The sequence below is a fragment of the Paralichthys olivaceus genome, chromosome 16, assembly GCF_024713975.1.
Source record: "Paralichthys olivaceus isolate ysfri-2021 chromosome 16, ASM2471397v2, whole genome shotgun sequence".
In the NCBI taxonomy this organism is placed as follows: Eukaryota; Metazoa; Chordata; class Actinopteri; order Pleuronectiformes; family Paralichthyidae; genus Paralichthys; species Paralichthys olivaceus.
The window spans coordinates 4,359,036-4,380,377 of NC_091108.1; the positions used below are offsets into that span (position 1 = coordinate 4,359,036).

At 42.9% G+C, this 21,342-nt stretch overlaps 4 protein-coding genes across 13 annotated transcripts in view; 3 read left to right on the top strand and 1 right to left on the bottom strand.

The window, feature by feature from the left end:
• Positions 1–1,833, top strand: part of LOC109643851 (piezo-type mechanosensitive ion channel component 2) — a 62,486-nt gene extending 60,653 nt beyond the window's left edge. For all 6 annotated transcript variants that reach the window (XM_020109107.2, XM_069510579.1, XM_020109137.2 and 3 more), the window contains one exon: positions 106–1,833. In XM_020109107.2, the coding sequence (XP_019964666.2) occupies positions 106–358 (253 nt within the window). In that variant the 3' untranslated portion in view covers positions 359–1,833. The remainder of the gene's footprint in view (positions 1–105) is intronic.
• A 549-nt stretch (positions 1,834–2,382) lies between these two features.
• On the bottom strand, positions 2,383–6,880 carry napgb (N-ethylmaleimide-sensitive factor attachment protein, gamma b). Its single transcript, XM_069510599.1, has 12 exons — positions 6,696–6,880; positions 6,408–6,475; positions 6,238–6,322; positions 6,123–6,140; positions 5,734–5,764; positions 5,407–5,516; positions 5,143–5,209; positions 4,989–5,059; positions 4,436–4,514; positions 4,031–4,110; positions 3,772–3,901; positions 2,383–3,627 (listed from the first exon to the last, which is right to left on the bottom strand). The coding sequence occupies exons 1-12, from the start codon at positions 6,749–6,751 to the stop codon at positions 3,493–3,495; spliced, it is 930 nt and encodes a 309-aa protein (XP_069366700.1). The 5' UTR covers positions 6,752–6,880; the 3' UTR covers positions 2,383–3,492.
• A 502-nt stretch (positions 6,881–7,382) lies between these two features.
• Positions 7,383–14,572, top strand: rab12 (RAB12, member RAS oncogene family). Its single transcript, XM_020113049.2, has 6 exons — positions 7,383–7,781; positions 9,141–9,201; positions 11,083–11,221; positions 11,409–11,498; positions 11,725–11,829; positions 12,347–14,572. Exons 1-6 carry the CDS (start codon positions 7,556–7,558, stop codon positions 12,452–12,454), a joined length of 729 nt encoding a protein of 242 aa, XP_019968608.1. The 5' UTR covers positions 7,383–7,555; the 3' UTR covers positions 12,455–14,572.
• An 828-nt stretch (positions 14,573–15,400) lies between these two features.
• LOC109644374 (microtubule cross-linking factor 1) overlaps positions 15,401–21,342 on the top strand; it is a 48,707-nt gene continuing 42,765 nt past the window's right edge. For all 5 annotated transcript variants that reach the window (XM_069510581.1, XM_069510582.1, XM_069510584.1 and 2 more), the window contains exons 1-3: positions 15,401–16,375; positions 18,874–19,098; positions 19,385–19,543. In XM_069510581.1, coding sequence (XP_069366682.1) covers positions 15,536–16,375; positions 18,874–19,098; positions 19,385–19,543 — 1,224 coding nt within the window. In that variant the 5' untranslated portion in view covers positions 15,401–15,535. The remainder of the gene's footprint in view (positions 16,376–18,873; positions 19,099–19,384; positions 19,544–21,342) is intronic.

The following is a 21,342-nucleotide window of genomic DNA, read 5'->3' on the forward strand; positions in this document are numbered from 1 at the left end:
TCTAAATTTCTATCCCCTTTCCACTCCGCCTACCAGCAGGAGAACTAAGATTACAAGGAATTCAAAAACTTAACTGAACATTTCCTTCCTCCCTTCCCTGTCCAGGATCATGGGCCTGTACGCCTCGGTCGTTCTGGTCATCGGCAAATTTGTCCGCGAGTTCTTCAGCGGTATTTCCCACACCATCATGTTCGAGGAGCTCCCCAACGTGGATCGCATCCTCAAGCTGTGCACGGACATCTTCCTGGTCCGAGAGACAGGGGAGCTGGACCTGGAGGAGGACATGTACGCCAAACTCATCTTCCTCTACCGCTCGCCAGAAACCATGATCAAGTGGACCCGGGAGAAAACTCAGTGAAACTCAGTGAGCGGACATTAAGTCATGGAGTCTTTTTTCTGGAGATGCTGGGTGGTGTGAGCCGCTACTTCAGCCTGTTTACCAGCTGAGGGAACACAAAGCCACTGAGGATCAGGTGTGTCCTCCTCAAATTGAGCTCTGATGGCGGTGACGCAGCGTTAGCTCCACACAAAAACACTTTTTTGAGTTAAGAACTGATATTTTTTACTCTTAATTGATGAAAAACAGCAACAAATTGCAGTTACATTATTAACGATTGAGCACAAATTTGCCGGTGCTGTATTTATCTCACAAAACCTGGCTCGGTTTGAAAAGCAGCTGGTGTTCAGTTGGAGATGGACAAATCTTTCTGGGACAATTTTCCCTAAGTTATAAAAAGTCTCCTGATATAAAGGTGGATTTTTTGTCAAACACCCGCCGCTGCTCTTCACGCCTGTCGTCTTACATTTACACAATCGCACAGCAGGCGGAGAGAAGCTCACACTGGCTGCAACATTACACTTTAAGGGCTTCCCACCAAAGATCGCTGCACAATTAATGACCACATGAGCACAATCTTGTAATTTCTCCAACTGGAACACTTTGATTGTGGGACTGTGCAATACTGAGCTCCTGTTTCTCCCGACGTGGACCGAAAGAAAAAGGCAAGCCCCACTTTTTTTTTCTTTTTTTTTTAAACGTCAGAGGCCACATGGGAAACTCTCCAGAGACACGATAAACCGAAAACATCAGACAATCTTTACTTGCCTTATTTTGTTTGTATGAGATGAACTGAAACTCTAATCAACTACATATCTTTCTCAGGAAGAGCTGTTTTCACAGATATTGTAAGTGTTTAATGTTGCAACATGTAGGCTTCGACGGATTTAAAAGATTGTGAGACCGAAGAAGCACTGAGAACTATTTAAACGGCATGAAACTTAAAATGTGGATATTGTTCAGACGGACCGACACTGACTATGTTTACCGCACATGGACACAGATAATAAGACTGCAATCAGAAAGTACATTTCATCGCTGTGGACTTTTTTTCCCCTCCACACAGAACGAGATTATTTGCCAATCATCTGAATCACCTACAGGTTGGCTCGAGTCGAAACCAGCAGAGGGATGTTTCTGAATCAGGGTAACGTGCATTAGGTGGTCGACTCTCGCACATCACTTGTGAACCTCTCGCTGTTTTTAACATTCACGAACACTGTGGCACCCACAGCTGTGCAGTCAGTCGTCAAGGAAAAATACAAATAAAAGATTCCTCACATGAAGGGCTCTAACGTGAAGCCCTTTGGTCCAAACTATGCATTAGAGGACACTGTAGCATGAAAGAGAAACTTCATTATTCATTTTCATTACATGTACATTCAAATTTAAAGGGATGGGATGAGGAGGAATGAAATGTGAAGATGTACCTGTATGTTAAGGTAATGTGGTATTATAGAGGTCCAGAGATCTGCAAATAAAACGTCTGGAAAGGTGTTGAGCTTCTGTTCTTGGCTGCACGCCGATTGCAGCTTGATTGAATTTAGCTGCTGGGCCTTGGCGCAGGGATGCATTCAGTGTCCATCAAGTTCAGTTTACATTTTCACCCCTTTTTTCTTCTTTTTGTTTGTCACTAGTATTTCTTTTTTAATTGCATATCATAATAATATATATTTTTTAAGTGCTTTAACACAGTGAGTGAACCTGGTGGTACTACATCTGGATTGGTGACCCACACAAGGAGCAGTTCAGCCATTCTCACATTTAGGTTCACTCAAGTCCACTTTCATTGTTGCTAATGCACAGATGCACTACACTCGTTCAGAATGGGAGGGAATCAGAAAAGTAGCATGAATGTGTGCAAATATCGCTTAACAGGGAGAGAGCATTAGCCTCATCAAAGATAAATAGGTCTGAGGAAGCTACACAGTCATTACATGTCTGTCAGAGGCTGGTTCAGTGCAGACGTGCAGCCGCCGTTCGTCTCACTGATGTGGAAAATTTGTCTGCTAACTCATTTAAGAAAATGCACAGAGACCATAAAATGCCACACAACGGAAATGTTTATTGATGTGCAAAGTTTTGAGATCAGCTCCTGAATATATATATATATAAATATAAATAAAAGACTTGGGCGACAGCACAAATAAAACAATAATGTAAACAATCCCTTTTCTTACTATTCTAATTGTGATATTAGAACATTTTTGATTGGCATTTAAATGACGTTCTTACAGAGGGGTTTTCACTTTTATAGTCTGAGCAATAAGATAAAGAAATACACAAATCCAACTTTTTAAAGGAAAACAATGGGCTGAATGCACAGAACACACCACCACACAGTCCCTTTTTCATGTGTTAGTCACTTTAGTTTGAGGATTTCACGATGGAAGCTGTAATTAAGACACAGCCAAGACATTTTGTTTAACATTAAGGTGGACGACACCTCGAGGTAGACAAATGAAAACAGTCTACGATTGGATTTAAGATGCGTCTCCAGGAATTGTACAGTTTTTTAAAAATCTTTAAGCACTTATGTTCAAGACAATAGTGTGAATCATTTTTATGCATCAATATGAATAATATTAATTCACCATAGCATTGACTTTGATTAAACTTCTCATTAATCCAAACATGCATCGACAGACTCATTGCATATTGTTCCAGTAGATCTTCAACAGGCCGCAGCCGTCAATACTGAATATAATATAAGTAAATACAAATAAACACCTATACACTGATCATCTTACTGGGCATATTTATTAGAGCATTTCTGAATAATTATATTTCTATTGTAAACTACCCACAAACAATAACAGCAAAATTTACAGCTTCACGGTGACGAGAATAGAACATTTACATACAACAGGCTTTCATACATTATTGAATATTGAACGTTTTCATCACACTGAGGATCCAGCTCAAAGAAAACAAATAAAAAATCAGTTTAAACGCAACTCTTCTGCAACACCTACTGTAAATGTTGGATTCTTTTTCTTCCTCTTACTATTTTTTGCACAATAAAGATTTAAACAGTCGCCTTTCTGAATTTCAGAGCTGAGAGGGTTAGTCAAGGTGTTTTAACTCATACACAGAGGGTGCAGTGGTGGTGGTGGAGCAGCAGATGGGTTGAGTCGACTCTCTTTAACTGGAGGCTAACACAGCCCCCCCTCATAATCGTCCTCCTCATCGGCCGGCGCCCCGCTAGTGCCACCCTGTGGGGCAGCTGCAGCCTTCTTCTTCTTTCCTCCTCCTCCGGGTACCCTCAGGGAAATGGCCAGTTTGGCGTACTGTGCGACAGCGGAGAATAAAGTGAGTCATCGTATCTCAGGTTTAAGCATTTCCTGTCCTTGTCCAACACTTGGTATGGTCTACCCGGTTTTAACTTACACATGCCAAATCAAACTTAAACAGTGTGTATAAGCAGTACTCACATCATTGTCCATGTATTTCAGTAAAGGTGAGTTGCACACGCGGTAGACCTGGTCCTCGTCCTGCTCGTCGTAGCCCTGCAGTAGCGTCTCCATGGCAACGCAATCTTCGCTTCCACTGTAGCCAGGCAGACTGATGGGAGATCAAGTAGCACTTCATGTAATGATCCTCAGTTCAAGTGTTGCACCGTGAACGTGGGGTGAAGTCAGCGGTCAACAAAGACTCAGATGAGCCAAGACACAAGTTTAAAACTTTTCATACCTGTAACCTTCTCTGACACATTTATCAGCGGCTACGTAGTCCCCTCTGTGAAGATGAATCAGCACTTGGGCAGTTGTTTTCTGAAGAATGAGAAGAACAAAACAAACAGCAAATTGGTGAAAGTTCAATTTTCTATTTGATCACAAATTCACCGATTAGAAGAAGTGTGATTTCTTTTGAATGAAACTCAAGAAAGCATTTTTAATCTCTGCTGTTGTACAGTGACAAACCAAGCAAAATTAACTCCACTGGTGGTGTTTAACCTGGACTGTACAACCTGCTGAGAAACCACAACACTGTCTGTTCCGGAAATTTAATCTGACTGACTGTAGTTACACGTTTAGTTTTGAATAATGTGCATGGAGAGATAAATAACAGAAATATAATGAGGTTACGGTAACTCACCTTGAAGCACATTGGGAAGTTTTCAATCTCTTTGTACATGTTCTTCTCTTTCTGCAGAGCGACGGCTGCTTCATCCAACCTGGTTAGAAAGATGAGAACAGAGTAAGGACAGAGGAGGAGCAGGTACTGAGGGTACTAATAACAGGATTCTGTGGAGAAGCATCCAAATATCTGACACTAAATATATGAATTTAATACAATATATTGAAAAGAACACAGGAAAAAGCAGGAAAGACACAAGGAACATATCTCAATTTTATTATTAATTATTAGTGGTGAAGTCCTGTCAGAACAAAACTCATTAAAAAATACTGTTTGGTGGTTATAGATCACCATCAGGTAAACCATTTTTAATCTTTATAGAAAAATAAAAAAATATTTCGATTAGTTTATACAAAAACGAAAATAATTTAGAAAACTGTCAAATTAGCTTAATTTTCTAAATAGAAAAAAAGATAATGACAAGCTAATCATCCCAAATACGTACTGTATTAAAATACTGTGCTATCTCTACATTTATCCATCAGAATTTAGAGCACAAATTACCAGTTACCTTTTTAACCTGACCAGAAGTCTAGAGGCTTTACCCAGCAGTTCAACAGCCTGACGCAGACGGTCTTCATTCTACAGACAGAAGAAAAAGTGGTGTGAATTAAAAGGAATTAAAATGAATGATTGTTTAAATGATGTTGTCAGCAGCTCGTTACCTCAAACACACCGGCTGCCTTCTGATACAGGTCGACAGCTTTCTCCAAGTTTATAGGCTCGATCAGTCTGAGGAGAAAAACATGTTTTAGTTTGTTCCAATGTTCCTCATTGATTAAACCAACAAGCCCACAAATAAGAAATGCATGAGTAACAACATACGTAGGAATTTTCAAACTATTCAGATATAATTAAGGTGCGTGTTGTGTTGACAGCTGACGGATTTAAGTTTCTAATGTGTGTGAAATACAAGCGGATGTTTTTACTTTCCAGCTCTGTCCAGAGCCATTGCAGCAGTGTCAGGAGTCCCGTTCTCCATGTACATCATACAGGCTTTCTCTATGTACTGGATGGCCTCAGGCATCTTCTTTTGTTCCTGTAGCAGAGCAAACACAATTCTGTTGCAGACACATTTCCACTATGTAAATAGCAGAGTCACACATATTCAAAGCTGCAAATTTACTTCACCACGCGAACGTATCGCTCGCACAGAACGGAAGTGAAGGTTCATCATGGCTACATGTGTGTGTGTGTGTGTGTGTGACCGTGACCAACATGTTATTGACAACGATAACAACTGAAGCGGTCCTCACCTTCATCATCATACCAGCCTGCTCGATCGCCCTGAGGAGGAAGAAGAGGAGTCCGAATAAGGCTAATTGTTGTTATACACTATATGGACAAAGGTATTGGGACACGGGAGTGTTTATGACATCCCATTCTAAATCTGTAAGCATTAAGAAGAAGTTGATCCCCCCTCTGCAGCTATAACAGCTTCCAATTTTCTGGGAAGGCTTTCTACAAGATTTGGGAGTGTGTCTGTGGGAATTTATGCCCAGTCATCCAGAGGAGCATTTGGCCGTAAACCCGGACAGCTGGCTGCACTGCTGTTTACCCTGAGTCTCGAACACCTCACCCACCCCTCCATTAAGAGGTGTGTCCCAATATTTTTGTCCATGTTGGTTGAAATCAAGATACTTACTTTGCAGCGTGAAAAAGGCTGATGTGTGAGTTAAGGGAAAGAGAAAACTGACTCAGACAACAACAACAACAACAACAGTGATTTATTGTCACGGGAGAGAGAACAGGGAGGATACGTCTTGTTTTCTGTGTGGTACTCGGCTTCCTTCAGGTACGCATCCTTCGCTTGGTCATACTGTTTGGCGTTCTTGAAGCACACAGCTGGAAACAGGACGCAGACAGCTTCAGAAACAGACAGCACACGTTGGGATATGTCTGTGTTTTGGACACAGTGTTGATTTATCACCTGCTTTGGCGTATTCTGACGCAGCGCTGTCGAAATCAGGCTTCCACTTCGTCAGACTTGTCTTCAAGCTGCACACATACAACGATCACACAAAAATAAACATATATATATAAATATATATATATATATATATATAAACACAAGCTGAGATCAGAGCTCGAGATCGACGCGAGCTAACGAGCTGTGTGCGTCGCATCACCGTTAAAACCGCCACAGTGGCCTCGCAGCTAGCTAACGTCAAGGAGTGACACAGGCAGTAAATACGAGGGGGTTCTCGTCGCAGCTCACCACTTCTCCGCTTTGGCCATGTGCTCGTGGGCCTCGTTGATCTTCTGGGCGGCCATGCTGAGGACGGGGTCCGCGGGGATCCGGTGAATTCGCGGTGAATTGGTCGCTGACTGGATGTTGTTGCCTCCGTGTTTGGATTAGGGAAGCCTTCCTCCTTAGCTGGTGACGTCACGGGATGTCGCAGGCTACGGGCGCCGCCGAGGACCAAACGTAAAACCACGACGCGAATGAAGGAATAATAATAATAATAATAATAACATAATAAAATAACGATAACAATAATCGGAATAAACAACAATCCAGGAAAGGGGAAACTGAGTGTTGTTCATTTGGTGTTTTAAATATCAGGTCACTGATTAAAAAGTAAATTGTGTTGAGAGAAAAAGACTAAAAGAAGTGAAGGGCACTGATTTTAGAAAAGTTTTCTCCATAGCTGTTCCGGTAAACACAAACACATAATAATCACATTCATAAATAATACTATTATGTATTATTCTCTATAAGAATAATAATGATATAGCAGTAATAATAATAATACATGTAATTATAGTGATAAAAAATAAAACGGAAACAGCAATAATAATAATAACAATAACAATGAAACCGCAATAATAATCATAATTATAATAATAATAAACACAGTTTAAAATCAAATATTAAAATATTTTAACATTTTGCGGCGGAAGCGGAAGTGATTGTGACGTCACGGCGGTGTCTAATGGCTGAACAACAACTCAGCGAGAGACAAAGTTTCCCAAACTCCCACGGAGACGAGAGAAAGTTGGAATTAGCTCGTTGTTCAGGTTCCGTCACGGTTTAGACGAGTTCGTTTCTTTGTCGTCACTGATGTGGAGTCACTGATGGATCCACGGTTTGATATCCCGCGGAGGGCCGCCGGTGGTGGCGGGGGCTCCGCGAACTCGTCGCCCGCCCTGGGGGCTCAGTCGCGCCGCAGGAAGATGCCTCCGCGCCCCGCTGATTTCAAACTGCAGATCATCATCATCGGCTCCCGCGGGGTCGGTAAGACCAGCCTCATGGAGCGATACACGGACGACACCTTCTGCGAAGCGTGCAAGTCGACAGTCGGTGAGGACACGGGGCGTTCACGGGACTTGTTTCTGTCAACTTTTGTGTTGACATCCAGCAGGGCCCCGTCTATTTACTGAAAGAGAGGCGAGCTAAACCAACCACTGGAAAGTCTTTGTAAACAAGCTGCCTCATGTTTTTACTGTGTGACGAGACCGATCAGAGGTTAAACCACCAGATGGAGCTGGCTAACTCAAGCTAACTGCACTGGTCAAGCTAACCGAACTCACCCACAGACGAGCCTTCACTCACGTCTGATGCTTGAAATATGGTTTTGATCAATTGTATAATTCAAGGTCTTCAGCACCAAACACAGCATTTATTGTATTATCGGTTGTGAACAGCTCACACAGAGGAACACAGCAGGTTCAGGATTGAGAAAGCTCAATCAAATTATGATAAACTGATATAAATATCAAGGGAAACACTCAAGATATAGACTTCTCTAGAATAACATGTTTAATATAGCAAGGTCGTTGTAAGTAATGGGAAAATAGTGGCACACATCAGCTCCTCATGTCAAAAATACGTGGGGGGATATTTGTCACACCGTCTTGTAGTGTTTGCTCGTGTAGGAGAACACCATTAGAAATTCAATCTGTGTACGATGCTGCGTGTCAAATAACAAATCACAGGACATGTGTCTGAGGTTAGACGAGTATGTGGAGTTACTTGACATTGGTAAACCAGGAAAGACTAAAATAATCCCATCATTTCCAGGTTTTCTCACAAATAAAGATTATAGAGATTCCATGTTTTACACCGTGGGTACAAGAGCTGTTACGGTATGTACGTGTAGTAGTGAGAGGAGTGGATATGTTCAATTAACTGCCATTTCTGAACGGCCACCTGTCGTATTTCTAGTTTAAATACACAAGAACTTAAGTTGTTGATCCCTGGTATCTTGACTTGATGAATACAAGAGAACATGCTGCAATGTTGCTGTGCCATGGTTTAGTTTTTCAAGTTTATAATAAACGAGGTGTGTTGGGTAAACAGTCCTGTGACCAATACAGCAGCCAGCCATAGTATCCAATCCCAAAATAGGTGCAGGCAGGCAGCTGCTCTGGCAGTGCTCCATTTTGTGCCCTGTCGCTGCTGTGACACCGCTCACAGGTTGTGTGAGCGGTGTCACAAATATTGTGCTGCTTTTGATCACAGATACCACAGATAACTCAGCTATTCATTAGCCTTAAATACGTAGAGACGTGGTCAATTTTCATTTTGCAGGTTGATCAAAAACCGTCCAAACCTACTAACTGAAATTATGCCAACACGAAGAAACAACAACTACAACAACAACACAGGCGAGGCTGGTACATGTTCAGATCAGATGTTTGTGTTTGATTCCTCTTGTAGGAGTTGACTTCAAAATCAAGACAGTTGAGCTGAGAGGGAGGAAGATCCGACTACAGATATGGTGAGTAATTTGACACAAGTCTCCAGCTCCTTTATCCCTCTACGTGGGGCATTTCCTCTGTTCCATCATTGAGTGTTTCCTCTGTCCTATCATGCTGCAAGCTGCTCTAACAAACTGGTGGCTCACTGGTTGCATCTCAACTTTGTACATTAGTTGAAGCATTTCAACTAATAATAGCCTGCACTAAATCCTATATATGTTATTTATAATGTGTCATTTTTTTATCCACCTCACTGAAATCAGAGAGGGTTGACTTAGTCAGGCGTTTCCTAACTGTTCAGCCCCTGACCCCCAAAATGAACCTGTGTCCTCCGTTATCCCTGCAGCTGGTTGATGTGTATGAAGGACATGTATATCAGCCAGGTATCATGCTGTTGGTAATCTGTCATGGTCCCCTCAGAAGTTGTGTGTGGACAAAGAAACACAGATTTTTTTATTTGAATGCTAGTTTTCACATTTTTGTAACAATTGGGGCTTTTTCTGGTTGTCTTAAAATTTTATTTGAAAAAAAATAGAGGTGGGTGCAAACGGAGGAGAGAAGAGAAAGGGGGGATTTTTCAATTTCTCTGCAAGACCACCCGAGAAAGGAAGATGTTATTCAATGATGTTCAGCCCCTGCTTGTGTCTTATGACTTTAACTAGGCCTTAATTACATTTTGAAAACATCAGCAGCGCTTGTGTAATAAATAAACTGATGTACTACCACATTTAGGAAAGCTTTTGAACTAGTAATTGCTTTTGTGTGACAGAGTAGGGGACTCCATTGCTTGTGCCACTAACACATCTGACTTCTTCACTAACATCCCGCCCGTCCTCCTCATCTCATCTGCCGTTTACCACGTCCCATTTTGTCCCCGCTCCTCTGTCCGTCCTCGACCTTTCCGAAAAGGAAGGCCGCTCTCCGTGTGTCTTGTCTCTCATGTCGAACTCCTCGCATCAAGCTCCAACACTGCCACGCCCCGGTCTTACCTAACGCTGCCATTGTGCTGCTGTGTGTCTGTCCGCTCTCCTGCTCATAAGCCTGACTCTGACTCACAGGGGGAACAGGGAGAGGCTGGCTGGCTGAAGGTACAGTAACACTGCACTGTGAGTGCTGCTCCAACCGCTTGTCACGCTGCTAACCCAGGATGATCAGCTGAATCATACTGTAACCTAAAAAAATATCTGTACATACATTTAATAATATTTTTGAAGTTGATTTCCAAAAATCCACATATTTAGTGAAGAAAATCTAATTAAAAATCTCTGTGTGTCTTATTGATCATGTTGATTGTAGCACTTTTAGCATTTGATAAATATTATAACACATTAATGTAGCTTTAACTGACATTGTACTCGTACAGCCTTCTACTCTGAAAATATATTTCATGTAATTACAACTTTTCTATATTGTCAGTTTATAAACCAGCGTTGACTTATGAGTACCTACAGAAGGTAATGTAATTGACAAAAGCATTGATATAAACCTATGTTTGCTTACAGCTACACGACAGAATGTTAACAGACATTTATCAAATGTTTATGTGTTGGTAGTAATTGCTAAGTGAATCAATTACAGTGCAAAGAATCATTTCATAACATTGATGTGTCACCTTTCTGTGATTGTCTCAGGAAGAAACTCTTCAGATTCCTATTTTTCTTAGCTAGATGATGATGATGATGATGATGATGGTGGTGTGACTGCACACAAAGAGAATCTGTGTTTGTAAATTACTTATGAAGAAATGAGAATTTCATCATCAATGAGTAAAATGATATTAATAATCTGTTGCTAAACCTGATTCTTCTTTTCCTTAAGAATTGTTCATGATCATCCTTGTTGACAATGGATGAATAAAAGCTTTTGTTACTGATTGTATTGTGTTTAATCTCTCTGTGCAGGGACACTGCGGGCCAGGAGAGGTTCAACAGCATCACATCAGCTTACTACAGAGGCGCTAAGGGAATAGTGATTGTGTATGACATCACGAAGCAGGAGACGTTTGAAGACCTTCCCAAGTGGATGAAAATGATAGACAAGGTAACCGAGCACAGTTGTTAACATTTAAAATCAAGCTGCATGAAATGTAAATCAGTTATCCACATGCTCCAGCCAGCTCTCACGATGTCAGTGTGCTGAACAGATTTCAATGCAGTGATCTAGTAAAACTTTAATTAAAATGGAGGGAGATGATTTGCTGACGTGGCTCCTCTCTGTTCTGTGTCAGTATGCATCAGAGGAAGCAGAGCTTCTCCTGGTCGGGAACAAGCTGGACTGTGAGAGCGATCGTATCATCTCCAGACAGCAGGGAGAGCGGGTGGGTTCTACACACAACTCCTCCCTTTCATCTATCTTTATTTTTCTATTCATTTGAACAGATCAAGGTTTCTGAAAGAAGATGCTTCAGTACTAACAGCAGGTCTACATGAGGTCTCTAATTGTCGAAGGAGTTTGTGCTGTTTCGTCGTTCAGTTTAGTTTTAGAAATGATGCAGTTGTTCTTTTTCTGGCTCTGTAATAATTTCACACTTTCTCGTGTTACAGTTTGCCTCTCGAATCAGTGGAATGCGCTTCTGCGAAGCTAGTGCCAAGGATAACTTTAATGTGGATGAGATCTTCCTGAAGCTTGTGGATGACATTCTTAGCAAGGTCAGTATGAATAGAATAAAATAATAACCTGTGCTTATTGCATTATCACCTGCTACAATAATATTCTCTTGTCCTTCATTGTTCAGCTGTGTGATTAGATTTCACACATTCCGTTCAACTATTACTTAATTTTCAACAATTACGGATGTTATGAGAAAGAAATTAAACATTTGTCTGCTTCACAAAGAAACTATAAATGAACTAAGAGTCACACAGGTCATAGAGATTAACTCATTAATTGAACGGCTACATTATGAACTAGGTGGAAACAGGAAGATAATTCTTATGAATAAGAATATTTATAATATATCAAAAATAATGATGATTTGGATGATAAACTATTCATCATTATTGTTTCGAAAAATCCACTGCTTCAATGTTGCTGTCACAATTTGTTTGAAGATTTTAGGTTTTTACTTCAGACATTCAATAAGTCGCCTGCTGTCTATATGTTCTTCATTTTAAATCAGTTTTTTCTGATTTTCTTTTTTTCTTTTTTTCTTCGTCCCTGAGACAGATGCCTCTGGAAGTTCCCAACAAGGAGCTTTCCAACAGTGTCCTGTCTCTGCAGCCTGAACCGGAAGTGCCTCCAGAGTTGCCCCCACCTCGCATGCGCTGTTGCTGAGAGTGGTCCCACACACACACACACACACACACACACACACACACTACACTACACTACACTACACTACACTACACTACACTACACTACACACACACAGCTCACACATGCAGATCACCAATCTGGCCACCAGGGGGCAGGACGCGGCAGCAGTTTGGAATTCTTGACTACTGCTCTATAAATTCATGGACTTTCTTTTAACAACCAGTATCATGTTATCCCTGTTTCTCCTCCTGTTTTGTAGCTGAACACTATGACATGTGCCATATTAACACGTGAGTCACCCACCTCCTACCACCTTTCTGTTGACATTTGACCCAGACTACCTCATTCCTCTGACCGATAGACGAGCTGTGCCCCTCAGGTGCCTTCAAGTCGGAGAGCCCTCTGGTAGCAGTTGCACATTTTCTATGGAGAGGGGGTTATTGAGGGCCCTACAGCTTGTTGTCTTGCTGTTTCATTTTGTCACCACACATACTGTGTACACTAAGTTTTAACGTAGTCTGAGTCGCCCTGACAGTCTGTTATATCACAGAAAATCAGCTTCGGTTCAATTCTGGGTCTCGGTACAGTAGTTATATATTCTTATTAATAAGTATTTTTACCAAGTGAGGAGTTGACTTGAGATAAACAAAGCACATGATGTAAATATGGTGTGTTGCTGTAATGACTGGACAAAGTGCAGATTTTCGTGGCCGGCAGCGGGTGGTCGTGTGGTGGTGATCGGTTACTATTCCTTTGCCTTAAAGTATTAAAGTGGCTGGAACAGCTCCCTTTGCGTTTCTAAAAACGGTAATGTTTTGCACTACGATCCATCGTAACTAGTCAAGCTTACGTGCAGAAAAAGAAAAAGCACACGATTCGTAGATTAGCACTAACAACGATCAATGTTGCCTCAGTAGTGGCCGCTCACAACTCTTCCACATCCTGTTAGAGAGGAGAGATGGGTAATGGAGTCTTTGGTGGACTGGAGCCTTCAAAGGGACAATTTCCACGTGTGTTGCTGTTTTTTTGAGGGAATAGAGACAGAAAGAAACTACACAGGCACATTTTTTAAAGTTTTAAGCTTCGTTCTTTGGTTTTGTTACTAATATTTGTAATTGTTTTGTTTTGGTGTTTTTTTCCTTTGGATTCAAATACAGTCGAGAGAAAGATGCGTGCGTCTCCCTTTGCTGGGGAAAGATCAGGATTTGTGTGGTATTTGAATATGAAAGAAAACTATTTGTGCAGCTTTTATTGCTTCGAGTTTCATATCAAATTATAAAAGAAGCATTTTCATAAAAATCCAGCTTGAAGGGAATGTTTGTGTTTTTTTTTAGAGGTTAGCTACTTTGAATTTATGATTTGGCCGTTTATTATGGACCAGTGATATCTCATCAGTTGTGTCAACAATACAAGGCAATGCACGTTAAGCTCTCTTGTTGTTCATGTAGACATTAATAATCATTTAATTCCCATTTAATTCCTGCAGTATGAGAAATGTGCACTGTGGGTGTTTCTGTTTTGCTGCTACATGTTGAGGTTAAAGCCCACGAGAAGGACGAGCCCATTCAGAAGATTTGGAATTGATAAAGCAGACTCTCTATTAGATTAGTTTTATTTGAAGTTTTATATTCAGCTCAAGCTTTTGTGGACCGGATTGTAACAAATGAATAGTTTCATACCAAAAGAAAAATATTGTAAATGTGACACTGACATCCCAGCACATCTTCCAGTGAGATTAGCAGCTAGCAAATGACCTTTACAGACAAATGATCTCCCAGTTTTGTCTGAAGCAGTGAGTTGTAAACTTTTCTCCTGACGTTGTTTTTTGTTGTCGAACAAAACCCTTCGTCTCTCCGCCTACCTGACATTTAGCATTCACCACTAACCCTGAGGTCTTTGTTTTTAGTAGCTAAGCCTTATACTACTCAATGTTTTAAATATACGTTTTTAAACAAATGCTTTTATTGAAATTGAAATGCGTATCCTTTAAGATGGAAGACTGTACTTTGTATTAAACCTGTTTCAAGTCTTTGAAAAAAGTTTTCGGCATGTTTAAAGTTGATTTGTGGTATTTATAACTTGTGGCATTCTTGAACTAATGAATTGCAATTAAAGATATCTATATTTATTACCAAACCGTGGTCTTGGTCTAACTGTGTGACTTTGTCTTTGCAAAAGTTGTCTCTGAGGATCTTGAGGGGACGTTTACTGACACTAAACTTCTTTAATAAAGCTGCTAGAAGTGATGGATTTACTTCTTAATAATCAGATGTGATAGTTTAGATCATGTAAAGATCTGATTGATGTAAGATTTCCCATTGAATTAGAAGAGTATTAGTGCATCTTGTTTAATTTAAAGATGTTAAGGTTCATTTTTAGATGGGGTGGTCTGAGGAAAAGAATGATCTGATGTCAGGTTTTCCATTGGAGGAGGAGGAGGAGGATCAGTATTGGTTCCACTGGAGTGCATCACCTCAGTGAGGGTTGATCGATACCCAATAGTGCGTGTGCACAGTGTGCGTGTGTGCCATTAGGGCATGCGCACCATGCGTGTCAGACCTGGTCCCACAGAAAACAGGGGGTGTGCCTGGGTTATACTGCTGAAGCAGGAGCGCATGCGCCCCGCAGAAAATCACGGCCGAGCGTCACACCGCAGCGGCTGCAGATCCTGCATGTCAGCGAGGAAGGAGTGGAGACGGGTACGAGAGACACACGGGGGGCCCAGCCGGAACAGAGGGATGGAGACCCGGCGTGAGGAGGAGGAAGAAGAGGGCTGATGCGACCCCGGACTCACTCCTTTCTTTCCAACTTGAGCCTCATGCACGAACCCGGGCTGCAGATGCAACCTGTCCGTCCTCCCATCCGTCCCAGTAATCCCCTTTTTTTTATTGCAGCGTTTCCTTACAATGACAACCTGGTGAACGCGCACAGGATGGAGTAAAAACACCCGGCACTCCGCAGGATGCGCATCCCCAGCCCGGCAAGGAAGAAGAAGAAACCTGGCTGTTTGTCTGGCGACGCATGTCCGAGGTTTTCCGCGGTGCCGTGGATTGATCGTCTCCTTCGTCGCCCTCCTGCAGCTGCCGGTGTCGGGGGATAATGGAGAGCTCCAATGGCTCCGGCAGCGACACCAAACCGCAGAACCACCAGTTGGAGAAGAAGAGGCTGAACCGAGCGCCGTCCCCGGCCAGACCCTTCCTCAAGGATGTGCACTCCCGCTCCGCCAAGCCACCTGCCATCGTCCCCAAATCCCCCAAACTCAACAAGCAGCAGTCCGCCTCAGTGCCCTTAGCCCACCCGAACCGCAGCTCCAGACGCGGCACCACCGGGGCCAAAGAGAAACCAGCCACCGTCAAAAGTAACACCAAGTCTGCTGCAGCCAAAAAGCCCACGAAGGTGCCCCAGCATGCGGCAGCAGCCGAGCCCAAAGCCGCCGGCATCAAACCGGACAGCACCAGCAGTCCGACTCTCGTTAAAGGCAAGAGGGGGAAGCTAGGCTCGGGGTCCCCGGGCCCTCACGTCCATGGATCCCCGATCCGTGTACCGACCGGAGCGCCTCTGGGCCGGGTCAGCCAGACCGACAGCAGCTCGGACCTGTCAGACTGCCCGTCCGAGCCGCTGTCGGACGAGCAGCGGCTGGCAGCGGCCGCCAGCAGCGACGCAGAGTCCGGTACCGGCTCCAGTGACCGGGATCAGCAGGGGGCAGATAATCCGCCGCGGGCAGAAGCGACCGGAGCTGCGGCGGCGGCTGCAGCTCATCAGCCGCGCACAACCGATGCTCCCGCCGCCAAGGGAAGCATGTCTCAGGCTCAGCCCGGAGAGAAACACAAGAAGCCCGCAACAAGCGCACAAGTCAAACTGCCAGGCACCAGGGATGTAACCGAGGAGGAGCTGCAGCGAGAGATGGAAGATCTGAGATCTGAAAACGACTACCTCAAGGTAAGAGGCTGCAGAATCACAATCACCCAACTCAGATTACAGTTTAGTTTTTGCATCATTTATGATCTGTGACACAGCAGCTGGTTTCCAAACTGTCCTGTTTACAGTAAAGCTCCACTTGTCATCATCACCTTGAGCATCTTCCCCCTCAAGCTTTCAGCCTGATCTCACTGACCACAGTCTGAACCCACTGCTCTCTGATGCCCATGTAGACTCACCCTCCATCCATCATGCCGTCTTTCTAACCTTCACTTGCATCCTCGTGGATTTAACCTTTATTAATGGCACTTTTATTGACAGCAGTGGTTTCACCATGCCTGTTTTTTTAAATTACATCTTTTATACTGTTGCTGTCAAGTCACCAAAGTCTGTTTATACCGAGGAGATTGATCTGCTGCACTTTGTCTCCATGTAGTGATCCAAACTGCTCTTCAACTTATTCAAGTATTAGATTTGTCTCTGTTGAACTTCTTTGGGTCGGTGGACATAACATTTTGAAGCCAGTGTGTAATGCACAAAAAGCCATCGACTGTTTCAGGAGGAAAATCCATGAGTCTGCAGTGTTTCTTAATTAGTCTTTTGTTTTCCAGTGTGTTGTATTTTCTGTTGGAAGACTTCATGCAGGACCCTCCCCCCCACTTCTACTGTATAAGTAGGCTATCCCCATACGTTGGGGAGGGGGGGGGAGGACAACAGATAATGCGGCAAACAATCTCACAGTTTTCTTTTACCCCCCCACAGATGGGAGACAGGTTTATTTGTATGTTACTGTGAGTGTTTATTTCAAACTTGATCACGCATGTCTGTGTGTGTGTGTGTGTGTGTGTGTGTCTCTAGCTCAGTGAAAACACAAGAGAGTTAATCAGCTTTGCGGCCTCTCGCTGTAATGGCTTTATCCCACAGGACTTGATAACAGTCAGATGTCCCATGTGTGTGGGGTTCAAACGCCCTCCTGCTTGGCTGTCAGGCTGCCAGCTGGGTCTCTGAGGTGAACTCCTGAGACACCCCCCCCCCCCCCCCCCCATCAGTCCCAGCCATTACTGCCTGTTTTTTATTCATCTCTCAGAGTTGACACCTCTCTGCTTATTATTCTGTTTGCATTCTGTATATTCCTGGTGCGTTGCTTATTTTGATTGAGAGGAACAAAAGAAGAAAATCTAGGGTGATGTGTGACAAAGGTCAGGAAGAGGATCCAAACCTTTGTTAGCTCAGGTACATCGCACCAATAAGATGCTGCAGAATGATTTTGTTTTCGGGCTAAAACTAACCATGATCTTAATGAAAGGATAAACTGCAGAATCCTTTTTTTAAATTATCAGTTAAATTGACCAATAAAGTGTCATAAGAAAATACAAAATAACCAAGTGCAATGCAATAAACCCAAAAATCGACAGGATTCTGCTTCTGGTAAGTAATTAGTCTGTGTCAATTATTTGCTGTCAGCTCCGTTAATGTGAAGATTTGCTGAATCCATTTAATATCAGTGGTATTTAAACAATCTTTTTGGAATGAAGACAAAACAAAACATTAACTAATTAAAACTTTACGGATTAAGCAATTATTTGACGACTATTCGTTGAAGTCGCTAACGAAGACGTCGCTTTGGGTTGTGAGGAATTGTTATTTTCTAGTAATAACCTCCACCACAGTTAAAAAGAAGACTAAGTCAAGGTGATGACTCGTGTACAAACATCAGTGATATTCTGTAAGTATAAACCTGCTCCCAGGATGCTGCTCTGCCTCTGGTTCTGCTTTTAACCTGGCCATCGATTGGTCCGACCCTGTGCGAGGTCATTAGCTCCTTCCTCGGGGCCCTGCTCAGATAACAACGGGCTCTTTGCCTTTCCAAATGAGGACAGGTTTAGTTTTCTTTAATTGATATACTCTTCCCTCCCTCCCTCACCATTCAATATCCAATTGACTTTTCATCAGGTGCCAGTCAAGCTCTTGGAATATCCGTCCCAGGGGAAATCTCCTGAGTTAACTGAAACCCCCGAGGTTACCAAACAAACCATTGTGGTATCTCACTCACTTGTACAGTGAAATCTCTTTTTTTGGTGCAGACTGGGATGTTTCATGCTGATAGGAGTTGGGGGGGCATCCAGTCCAAGAGATAAGATGCTTAGAGCCAACTAGTGATGTAACATCATCAGCACTAAGAGTACTTGCATGGGTGGACCTCATATATAATTTACAGCGGTAGATTTATGGGCCTAAATCACACCTGAATCTTCTAAAACCTCTAAAAATACCAGTAAGTCAGGTTTATCAGACGTTTTGACACAACCATCATCTTCTTGAGGTCCTGTTTTCCACACCGCTGCACTGACAACAGTTGTTACAACATGTTTTCTGTTTCTCTGTCCGTCCATCCATCCTATTCTCAAGAACATGAAATGTCACCTTGAGGATTTTTCTTCAAATTTGGCAAACAAAAGTTAACAATAGCAACATTATAACTTAAATAACAGCTGGACCCTGTTTGCACCGTGTCTCAGGATGAAGTGGATGAGTTGCGGGCGGAGATGGAAGAGATCCGAGACAACTACCTGGAGGAGGAGGTCTACCAGCTGCAGGAGCTGCGGAGGGAACTGGACCGATCCAACAAGAACTGCCGTATCCTGCAGTACCGCCTACGGAAGGCCGAGCAGAAGAGCCTTCGGGTCGCACAGACCGGCCATGTGGACGGAGATCTGCTACGTAGTCTGGAGCAGGACCTCAAGGTCTGTGAGACCATACAGCATGTCTCTGATTTTGTTAGTGTGTGTTTTTATGTCTTTTGATTATAGGCTTCCACCAGTGACTGACTTTTTTAGATATAAATATTTGAAGTATTCCCTCTGAATTTATCAGAACTCTGAGTCACTTTGAACAACTCTTCACTCATGTAACCCCGGTGGGTCTATATGTGTGTTGGTTTGCATATGTAAGCTCATATATAAATGATGTAGCATGTGTTAATGGAACATAACAAGATTTTCATATACGTGATTTCATTCTTGATCTCAGGTGGCCAAAGACGTGTCGGTGCGTTTGCACAACGAGCTGGAGAGCGTGGAGGACAAACGCAGCAGAGCCGAGGACGAGAACGAGCTGCTCAGACAAAAGATCATCGAGGTGGAGATCTCCAAACAGGCGGTGCACAATGAGCTGGAGAGGACCCGAGAGGTGAGAGGATCATGACACTCACATTATTGTTATTTCTGAACTCAGCAAGAAGGTTTTGGGCTTGAACCCGCCAGCCGGCCGGGGTTGTGCAGGGTTCACATGTTCTCCCTGTGTCTGTGTGGGTACTGTCCAAGATGTACTCCGTCTGTTTGCCCAATATCATGGATTGGTCGATAAAGTAGTAGTTGTGCATTTGCTATTTAAACATCGTGGTCACAAAGTTTTGGGACAACAATTCCCATCACGTGTTGGCTGATGTAAACAGGGAGCATGATATTATTGTGATCTACATCTGAGCTGTTTACACTTTGGTGAATCTACACGGTGACCATGGATGCACAGCCACACCTCGGATTCTTATAGTTTTGAATCACTCCATATTGGTTCAGAAAGAGAATACATTTTTTGCGTCTAAACTTTAGTCGCTCAGTGGAGGGAGTGTTTGTTGTGATAGAGAGAGACGTCTTCCCACAGGTAATACCATGAGTGGCGGTTGTTCCTCTGGGCCGCTGCTTAAGTTCAGCTGCTTAGACTAATCAATTTTGACAAGCAGCAGGTAACACGCCGTCTGGCAACAAGGAGAAATTAGGCTAATTCCCAACCAGTCAGGATGGAGATGTATGGGGTTTTCTCTTGGCGACTGGATGACATCTTTTCTTTGGCGCTGTCATGTGCGCCACAGTTTCTCAGCTTGTTTTTGCTCTGTTTCTGTTGCATGCCTCCACATCGGTCTTCCACTGGTCGAAAATCTATATTCTGAAGCCGATCATGACCTCAACTTTCTGTGCTTGCAGTACTGTTGGTTTCAAAGGCAACTTATCAGCGCCTGAGCGAGCTGCATGTGCTGGGACAGACAGTAAATCCATATCCTGTCTTGATGTGGCAATGCATCAAGTGCAAACTCTAGTTTATGTTGTTGTCACTTGACAGTGGTGAACGCTCGAAAGGAAATAATTGGGGAACAGTATGATTGAAGTGAAAGGACATTACACATGATGAGGAGTGTCTCAAATTTGCACAGCAGTCATGGCGTTCTTCTGTCTGTTTGCTCCAGAGCCGTTACTCTGAGCAGGATTGCGATACATACGACCACAGGAGGAGACAGGCTTTATTTGTACAAACAGAAATAGTGGGAGGAGGAGAGAGGCAGAGATAGCTGCTGCTCCGATTGATTGCAGATTTTTTTTTTTGTGTTCCCCCGAGGTTTGTCCCAGAAAAACAAAATCCACGTCGGAATCTGCACTTCAGTATCATGTGACTGTGTTTCTCTTTCCCTCCCTCCTGTTCAGAAGCAAATCTTTATGATGCTGGACCCCGATATTTTCTATTTTCTCTATCCAGGATTTTTTGGGTTTTAGTAACAACGTCCTCATATTGAAAGTCTTTAATTCCTGTGAAACAAATAATGCACAGTAGGAACTCATTAGTTCTTTTTAGTGTTGATAGCAGTCGATGATAAGAGTGTTTACAAACATGCTGAAACCATTAAGTCAGGGAAACATTTAATCGACTGAATCCCACAGTCTGCCCTCTGCTCAGATCCTCTGTCACAGAGATAAGCGTCAGGGACGGACGAGCTTAACTATAAAAATGTTGTTCAACCTGACTGAGGTTGTTTTTTTTACCTTTCTGCTTTAATTAGATCGTATCAATTGTGACCAAGGTGCAATTTACTCATTCACCTTTGTGTTTTTAGATTTTAGAATTTCATCAGAGGCACTCCATGAAGCAAGGTGTTTAAAATCAATAGACAATTTTTGTTAGTACACCAGCAAAAATTTGCGCTGAGCATCATCAGT